This window comes from Nanorana parkeri, unplaced genomic scaffold (assembly GCF_000935625.1).
Source record: "Nanorana parkeri isolate BGI_ZX_2015 unplaced genomic scaffold, ASM93562v1 scaffold1027, whole genome shotgun sequence".
Lineage (NCBI taxonomy): Eukaryota > Metazoa > Chordata > Amphibia > Anura > Dicroglossidae > Nanorana > Nanorana parkeri.
This window is the reverse complement of record NW_017307295.1, coordinates 448,173-457,815: the sequence shown is the minus strand read 5'-3', so window position 1 is coordinate 457,815 and position 9,643 is coordinate 448,173. Positions and strand designations below refer to the sequence as shown.

The 9,643-nt window shown below is 38.6% G+C and overlaps 1 protein-coding gene across 1 annotated transcript in view; it reads left to right on the top strand.

The window, feature by feature from the left end:
• The first annotated feature begins 8,183 nt into the window (after positions 1–8,183).
• Positions 8,184–9,643, top strand: part of RGS20 (regulator of G-protein signaling 20) — a 128,867-nt gene continuing 127,407 nt past the window's right edge. Inside the window, exon 1 of the mRNA XM_018567293.1 lies at positions 8,184–8,484. Within this exon, the coding sequence (XP_018422795.1) occupies positions 8,248–8,484 (237 nt within the window). The 5' untranslated portion in view covers positions 8,184–8,247. The remainder of the gene's footprint in view (positions 8,485–9,643) is intronic.

The following is a 9,643-nucleotide window of genomic DNA, read 5'->3' as shown; positions in this document are numbered from 1 at the left end:
AGTTTGGAAATTGTATTGAATAAAGAAACAACATACAGGTGAAACTCGAATAATTAGAATATTGTGCAAAAGTAATTGCAGTAAGTGCTGCAAAAGGGGCCCAAACCAAGTACTGAGTACATATGCATGCTTGTACTTTTCAGAGGTCCGATATTGTTCTATGCACAATCCTTGTTTTATTGATTGCATATAATAATCTACTTTTTTGAGGTTGTGGATTTGGGGTTCTTGGGGTTTTCATGAGCTGTAAGCCATAATCATCACAATTATGACAAATCACGGCTTGAATTATCTTGCTTTGCATGTAATGAGTCTATCTCATATATTAGTTTCACCTTTTAAGTTGCATTAGTGAAATAAATGAACTTTGCACGATATTCTAATTATTCGAGTTTCACCTGTATAGTACATAAACATATAGTTTCAGTGCTTTGTTTGACTCTACATCAGCCACTTCTTCAGGAGGGTATGAAGGGACACTTTAAACATGGTGGCAGCATTTCCTGGCATGTGTAAAACATTTACACATGTAGCCGATGTAGAGCCACGAAATGCGTTGGTTGGTGTACTGTATGTTTTTTCTTCACTCAATCAAATTTAAAAACTGATGAAACATGCAGATTTCATTTGTTAACCGGGCACCCCTGCAGTCTTAATTCCACGATTTTTGGGGATCTTCCTCCTCCTACCATCAATGTGCAACCATCTGCACGGGGACCAAAATATTCTTTGCACGTCTTTGATCATCTGGTTGCCCAATATCCCTAATGGAACGTCCTGCAACCATGTCCATGTGAGTATAGAATATCTGCTTTATTGTCTACCTGATCTTCCCACGATTCTTAATTCAAAACCAATACACTTAGTCAGATCTCTCCTGGGAGCTTTGTTCTCTTTTTCCTCTCCTATTTTTTCTGAGTTCTTTATCCTTCAAGCTTCTTTATTGAGAGAAGCCTATCTCGCCTCTACCTAAAAACAAAACTTTTACTTTCTCTCTCAACTCACACCCAAACAGTTATTATAGTTTGTCTCACATGCACCTCTCTTTTAGATTGCAAGCTCTCAAAACTAGGCCCCCCCTACCCTCTTGTCTTGCAACTATACATTGCCCAACAAAGTATCTCTTTAAGTTTTTGCCCAAGCACTTACAGTCATCATGTTTCCAAACAAATGGACAACTTTCTCAGGTCCACTTTCCTGAACTTCCTGTCCAGTACAAGATCACAAGGATAGAGCAGTCTCCAGCAGCTGTCCATCTACAAGCTTGACGAAGGGAGAAAGGATGAATGGGGAGCAGAGAGGAAGGGAGTGGCTTACCTTGCTGTGTTTGTGGAGACACACACAGCTTACTAGCACACACAAGGGTGGCTCCATAGGACCCTGCAAGAGAAACAGGAAATAACAGCCAGTATTTAGGAGACCAGCTGATTCTGCAGGAAGTGAAAACTTTGAAACATCAAGGAGCAGCATCCATTTTAAGTTGTTTAATCAGCATTTAAATAGCTTAAAAACATTTTGACTTAAATAGCTCTTTAACTTTAACAGGAGTATGCCTGTATGTCTGGAATGATCTGGAAGTGAATGTGCGTGACGGCATAGCTTCTGAGATTGGGGACAGTGCCAAATCCTTATGGCTAGAATTGGAAAGGGATGGTAAATTACTGGTGGGAATCTGCTACAGGCCACCAGACATTAGGGAAAAGGAGGAGACCGACCTACTGTCACAGATAGAAAAGCAAGGCAATGTGATAATCATGGTGGACTTCAACTATCCTGATATTGATTGGGTAAATGAAACCACACACTCAAGTAGGGCCCGACACTTCTTGAACATACTAAGAGACGAATATATGGGACAAATGGTGGAAACCCCAATTAGGAAGAATGCCCTGCTGGATTTATTAATTACAAACAACAAACAACTAATTAGAGATGTAGAAATCAGGGATAACCTTGGGCATAGTGATCATAAAATTATTACGTTCCCAATAAGCTACAGGAAACAAAGACGAGTTGGTACAACAAGAACGGTAAACTTTAAAAAGGCTAACTTTAATAAGCTGAGATTCCTGCTGTGTGACATTAACTGAGAACAAATCTGGAGGAGAAGTGGAAATGTTTCAAGGAAATTTAGAAAAACAACATTCACCAGTGCATTCCATTAACCAAAAATTCAAAACAGCAAAAGTTAAACCAGGGTGGTAACAGGGTAAAGCAATATATTAAAGAAAAAGATAGGGCCTTCAAAACATGTAAGTCAGATGGGTCACCATAGGCATTCACATACTACAAGGAATGCACTAAAAGATGTAAAAAAAAACATTCAGGGCTGCGAAAATAGAGTTTGAAGAACACATAGCAACGGAAAGCAAAAGAAACCCCAAGAAATGTTTTAAATATATAAATAGTAAAAGAGTAAGGACAGAACATGTAGGCCCCATTAGAGGCGAAAAGGGAAAGTTAGCAACCAATGACAGGGAGAAGGCAGAAGTGTTAAACACATTCTTTGCTTCTCTCTTTACAGAGGAGTCAGATGGGTATGAAACAAGACATCAGTTCAAATAATAGAACATTTAGTGTATCTCAGTGGCTGGCAGTGATGAGGGTGAAAAAGAGTCTAGAAAGATTAAATGTAAACATATGTCCAGGACCAGATGGGTTACACCCACGAGTACTCAAGGAGCTTAGCCAGGTCATAACCAAACCAATGTTCATAATCTTTATTGACACTTTAATCTCAGGTATGGCACCGGCTGATTGGCGGAAAGCAAATGTAGTACAAATAAATAAAAAAGGGGAAAAGAAGCACACCAGGTAACTATAGGCCAGTCAGCGTAACATCGATAGTATGTAGAATATTTGAAGGAATAATATGGGACTATATGCAGGATTACGAAAATGTAATAGTAAGTAGCAACCGACATGGATTCATAAAAGCCCGTTCTTGCCAAACCAATCTGTTGATATTCTACGAGGAAGTCAGTATTAATTTAGACAGAGGAATACCAATAGACATGGTGTATCTTGACTTTGCTAAAGCATTTGATACAGTACCCCACAAACGTTTAATCCACAAAGGTCTATCAGTTTGGATGAAATTGTATGTACATGGGTTGAAAACTGGCTGAGCGATCGGATCTAGAGAGTAGTAATAAATGGTTTATTTTCTTATTGGGCAAAAGTAGTGAGTGGGGTGCCCCAGGGATCAGTAGTGGGACCAATCCTTTTTATTTTTTCATAAACGATATAGAGGTTGAAATACATTGTTCAGTCTTGGTTTTTGCAGATGATACTAAACTGTGTAGGGCAGTTAATTCTCAACTAGACATAAATTAAACTACAAGACCTAGATAAAATTAAAGCCTGGGCTGCAAGATGGCAGATGTGATTTCATCTAGAAAAATGTAAGGTTATGCACATGGGAGCAAAGAACATGTGTGCAAACTACTACGTAGGGGGTGCTGCACTGCCCTGGACATGGAAAAAGACCTGGGGGTCTTCATAGATCAGAGAGTCAGCAATAGTATGCAATGCCAAGCAGCGGCAAGCAAAGCAAGCAAGATACTATCTTGCATTAAAAGAGGGATCCTATCGGGGATAGAAAGATGCAGGGCTATTCACAAAAGGGTGACGGGTTTGGAGAAGGCAGGAGAAGTGAACAATCTAGGACAACACAGCTGATTTGGGAAAATTCTCCAATTCAGCTCACTTTCCAGTTCAGCTATGTTGTCCTAGATTGTCCACTTCTCCTGCCTTCTCCAAACTCTTCACCCTGTTATGAATAACCCTGATAATTTTACCACTTTATAAATCACTAGTTCGGCCACACCTTGAGTATGCGGATCAGTTTTGGGCACCAACCCTTAAAGTGACAAAGATGTCCACGAAATCGAGCAAGTTCAGAGAAGGGCTGCTAAATAATAAAGGGCATGGAAGGTCTGAGATATGAAGATCACCTCCAGAAATTAAACGTATTCTCCTTAGAAAAGAGACGCTTAAGAGAGAACCTAATTACAGTTTTCAAAATCATTAATGAGGATCGAAGTATAAGGGAAATAGTTTTTACGCCAAGAACTTTGTTGATGACACGTGGACACAACAAGAGATTAAAAGAGAAGAGGTTTGATCTTAGACTGCATAAAGGCTGAAACTGAGTTTAGCAGCTGGAAGAGAATGTCGTCTGCTGATTTGTATGTATAGACCATCATAACATGTAAGCTTATAGCAGAGCATTTTATATCTGTTTATTTTAATGGAAAAACATTGCAGCCATTTCCTGGAAGAAATAATTATTGCTAATTTACCGTAGGGCGTGCACGCATTAAGAGTGATGAATAATAAATATATGGCAATTGTCATTTCCAAAGACTTGATTGTTTGTCTGCCATGCAGTCTGCAAGGCATAACATGTGGCTTGGTTTAAACTTTTCAAGTGCTCATGTCATCCGTGACAGACACTTACAAAGCTATAGGCTATACTCTGCATCACAAATAACACTTATAAACTTGCCAGACAAGTTCTGTGATTTGAGCTGGTGCAATGTGTACAACATTTATTATCATAACTATGTACAACACTAACGGAAACATTCAATATTCATACAATCTTCCTCCATTGGGGCATCTACTGATACATCCCCATGTGCTGTGTATACATGGAGAGAGTTTCAATTCATTGGTAACCCTATCCCCTTGACAGAAGTAGTTCATTAAATCGACTTTTGGAACATCTCAGGAAATCGTCAGCCGAACAGCCAATCAGCTGCAAGCACCATTCGAATATTCTGAAAGTAGCGCTGGTCTACAATGTACACAGCGGGATACTGGTTCATCCACACTGCTTAGTGGGCATGGAGGTCATATTTTTTTAATTTAGCCCGTGAAAAATATAGCCATGTGTACCCAGCCTAAAGAAGCTGGGTACGCATGCCAAATAAATAAAATCTTAACCCTTGCATTGTGGCTTCCCCCGCACTGCAAGGGTTAAGTGCTAGTTTTTTCTAGGGAGCTAAATAAGAGACGCTGGCTCCTAGACCGGTCCCTTCAGCTTGTCTCCCACTCCACTCCAGCGATCTAAGGTCCAGTGAGTCATCACGCCCTATACAGTGTATAGAACGTAAGGAAGATGAGGGATATTCCATCACTGAAGTGGAGGGGGAGTGGGGCTGAAGGGACCTATCTAGGAGCAAGTCGGGAATCATGGTTTGGGTCAGTATAGCTCTGGTATATTAGATTCCTATAAAAAAAACAAGCAGTTAAGCCTTGAAGTGCGGGGGGAAGCCCCACTGCAAGGTTTAAGATTGTATTTGCCCAGAGTTCTTTTTCTACGGTTGTAACTTGCCAAAAGCTGAGGGGATGTGAATGTTTCCTGCTTACCAGCCTCTTTAACCACTTTCAGTCTGGCCGTTGTAATTAAATGCGAGTGGAAGTTTTAAAATGTCCTCTCTCCCTATCTTGCGCATAGCCCACGTGCGCACAAGCAGAAAACTGCATTTTAAACAGCCGCCAATAGCTGTTTACATACAAGCATTCGGGCAGCTATAAAGCCACCCAATCGCTCGTATGTTTGGTTGCAATGTGCAGGCCGCCCACCTCTGCCACAGCAGCTCTAAGTACCGAGATCGGAGAAAGATCAGCACACAAGTGAGGTTCACCTTTAGAGCCATGTAGGCTAATGCGGAGACTTGTAGTTCCGCCACCATCACCACAATGCAGCCTTAGGTGTTGGAGAACTACAAGCACCAGCATGAAAGAATGACACTGCAATGTGAGCTGCAGACACAGGCTCGATGAAACCATAAAGAGCCTCCCTATTCCCCCCCTTCTCCCATGAAAAAAAACTTGATTTTGAATTTTTTTATGGAGTCCCTAAATTATTTATGAGTAATAGATCCAATGTATTTTATTTTTATTTAGCCATATTATGTGTGTCACTGCTGTATTTTCTTGGAAGCTGGTTTAGTGGTATGGAATGCCTTGCGGCATCATCACGGCCAAACCATCATATTTGCTTCTTTTTTTTTTAAGGGGGTGGATCTTGGAGGGTGAGTAATAAAGTTAAGTAGAGAATGTATGCCTATTGTAAAAATAAAAAATTGAGAATATGTATTTAATTGCTAAAAGTGAATGATTTTTTATTCATAAATATAATGTTATAGCCCAATTGTGCAAAATAAAATGTATGTAGACAGGATTAGGTAGTAGAAATGCATCATTTTGGGGGACTGCCAGCTATGGAAATTGTGCTTTACAGTGTAGAAACCTTTTACAGCAATATGATCTCTGTTGTATTTATTTGCAGAATTATATATACTGTAAGCACCCATTCACACCTGCATGTTTTGTTTTCACACCAAAGCGAGCGTTTGCGGAAACGCGGCAAAATGCGCTTGCAGTGCCCTTCATTTCTAATGGCACGGCAAACGCTACCAGCAAGACACACGTTTTTAGCTCTGCATTTATACGTGTGAAAAGCGTGCCTGATTTCAAACATAAACATAAACATTCTGGGGTAGCTTCTCTCACAGCAATGCTGGACAGGTGCCCTATGATTAGCATTAATCCTATGAGGTCACCAATGGTACATTTCCAATGCTTTTTCTCAGAAAAACATTCAGCTTAATTTGTTGACTTCCTTTAAGCAATCTTCTACTAAAATTGTAAATAATATCCTAAAAATTACTAGAAAACCATGTCACAAAAATTTTCTGATCAGAAGTAAAAAACAAAATGATTCCTTTTTGGTGTTTTAAGTTTGTTTATGGCACAGTGGCTTACTAGTTAGCATGTATGCCTTGTAGCAATGTAATGCTCGGTTGGCATTTCTGCCAAGACACTATGGGGGGAATTTATCAAAACTGGAGCAGACCAAATCTGGAGCAGCTGTGCATGGCAACCAATCAGCTTTTCTCATCAGTTTGTTCAGTTAAGATTTTAAAATGAAAGAGAGATGCTGATTGGTTGCCATGGGCAACTGCTCCAGATTTTGTCTGCTCCAGTTTTGATAAATTCCCTTCTATCTGTATAGAGTTTGCATATTCTCCCTGTGTTCATGTGGGTTTATTCAAGGTTACACTGGTTTCCTCCCACATTCCAAAGACATACTGGTAGGTTAAGTGGCTCCTGTCTAAATTGGGCCTAGTATGTGTGTACAAAATTGGTGATGCACTTGTGCTATCACATTCTGCATGCCAGTCCCAAGCTTGTGTTTACTCGGGGATTAAAAGAAAAGACCTAACAATCTACCTTGTAAAGAAAATGCCAAGTATCAGACATAGTCCTCATAGAAATGGCCCAAAGAATTGCCAAGCTTCGCATATGCCTGTACGGGTGCCACACACATAAGTATGTTTTGGGATTGCAGTAAAGAGCCAACCTCAGAGTGACCATTATCAATTGTATTATGCCAGAAGCTTTGTTATAGCCAAGTGTTTTTAACTGAACATATTACAGAAATTAACGTGAATATATTAACATTCAGTTTGCAAATTACATCCTGTGGTTTTCTATGACTATTCTGTAATAAACAGTCAAAAAAAGCTTTTTGTGGGTTACTTGCTTTATTGAAAGCTGTCAAAATAACCGCTCGTAAAATGCTCTGTGCAGCTTAGTATTCTAAAAGAATATTTTACAAACCAAATGCCACATGTGAGACAAAGAATGAAAATTGTGATCAACAGCATAGTGTGAGCTGTCATTCCAAATCTAGCTCATGGATGAGATAGCATTCAGAGTCGGTCTTGTCTCATGTTAATTAGAAGTTTGCAGGCTAACCCTGTACTAATTCAGCTAAAATGTTATTTTCATTGAGGCAGAAAGGATTATTTTGTAGAATGGACCATCTGTCTAAGCAGAATCATACCATAGCTGCACAGCGTTGCTTAAAATCTCTGTATACCTTTTCTGTTCAGTATCAGTTTGATTTTTTTAAGATGTGAGAGTAAAAGCGTGCCAGTTTGTTGTATGCATTGTCAGTGTTGCCTTTTATGCTCATTATTACTGGACCTGAACTTTCCTTTGTTGCCAGCCTCACTAGACCAAGGCATTCAATGTAATAGCTTTAATCTCTAAGCCGGAACACTTTACTAATGCTCCCAGAGTAAGTAAGGCACTGGTACATAGACAGGAAGATAATCCCTTATGCCTTCATCGTGTCTGTAAACACAGAAACAAAAGAGCTGGCAAAATGTGAGCATCTTTTTTGCCAACAATGCATTAGTAGAAGATTACCCACAATGCCGATTGTCAATGTTTGATCTTGTCTTCAACATTCTGGCTGCACAGTCCTACCATATATTAAATCATCATTTTTTTTTATTTGACAAAGACGGGCCTAGTGCTTACCAGGCCGTGGATTTTCCAATGTGGAGGCAGTTCCTGTTTCCACTTCGAGCACGGAGATATGCAGGCAGTTTTCGTGTGGCCAAAAATCAGAAACATGAAAATGAAGACGAGAATAACAAGGATGCTCTCCAGTTTTATAAGGTAAAACATGACCAGTTCCAAGTTGTTCTATGCTTGTTTATTATGTTTTGCTTTTATTATTATACTTGATTGGTAATTTCCTAGCTCTTTGAGCCATTTGATTTGCTATTACAATTACTTTTTATTTATTCAATTTTAGACATTCAGCAGTTTTTGTTTTTTTGAGAGAATTACTGTATATAAATAGTATATAATATAAAATAAAATGTGGCCTAAAGCCAATAAAATTACATTTATCATTATTATTAGTATTATTATTTTCAATATAAATAATAATGTATTTATGTATTTATTTGTTTTAATGAGTTGTTGGTTTCTTGATATTCCGTTAACTTTACCTAGGATATACAGTATTTAATGTTAAGAGATTTATTTAGTTGATAGCTTATAGTACTTTATTTTGCTACACTCACGAGATCAACTATCAACTGGACATATACCTACTAGATTTTCTTTAGATACAATCAGTTAGATCTGTATATTTTACAATAAGTATGCCCATCCAAACAACCCAATTTATATCCAGTTTTCTGGGTCCTCGCACTACAAAGTTAATGTTAAATTTACAAAGTTAATGTCAAATTTTGCTGATCTAACTGTTCAGAAGATATTTACAAATTGTATAACCTACTGTTTAATGTTTTCTGTTGATTGACCTGTAGCTGAAATCTGGCCTAATTGTTAATTACATATGTGATATTATATTTAAATTAAATGGTAATGCTTCACATAACTATTCTATGTCAGCTTGTAATCATTATTGGTTGCAGTTATTTCTACTCTTAATTATGCCGCAAACTATGTCCTGGTTTGTTTTGTGAGGTTGTCCTGCAGGTTATTCTAAAAAATTGTTTAATTTACCCAGCAACAATATTTTAGCACATATGATTTGGGATGGTGGTGTCATCTGTTAAGTGATACATACCCAGTTAATTGGTCAATTTGGATCTCAGTTACTCATAGCCTGTGTCAATTTACTTTATTGCTTTTGTATTATGACACCTAGTAGCAGCCTTCTACTTTTCAGTGTTGAGACATGTGTGCGCTAAAAGATTCTCATTGAAAACTTGACTTCTAAACGTAACCATAGACTTTGGACAACCGTTCACTGTGCCTATTATTTGGCTTCACTGACTGAAGGCATTGAAGCCAAAGGCTC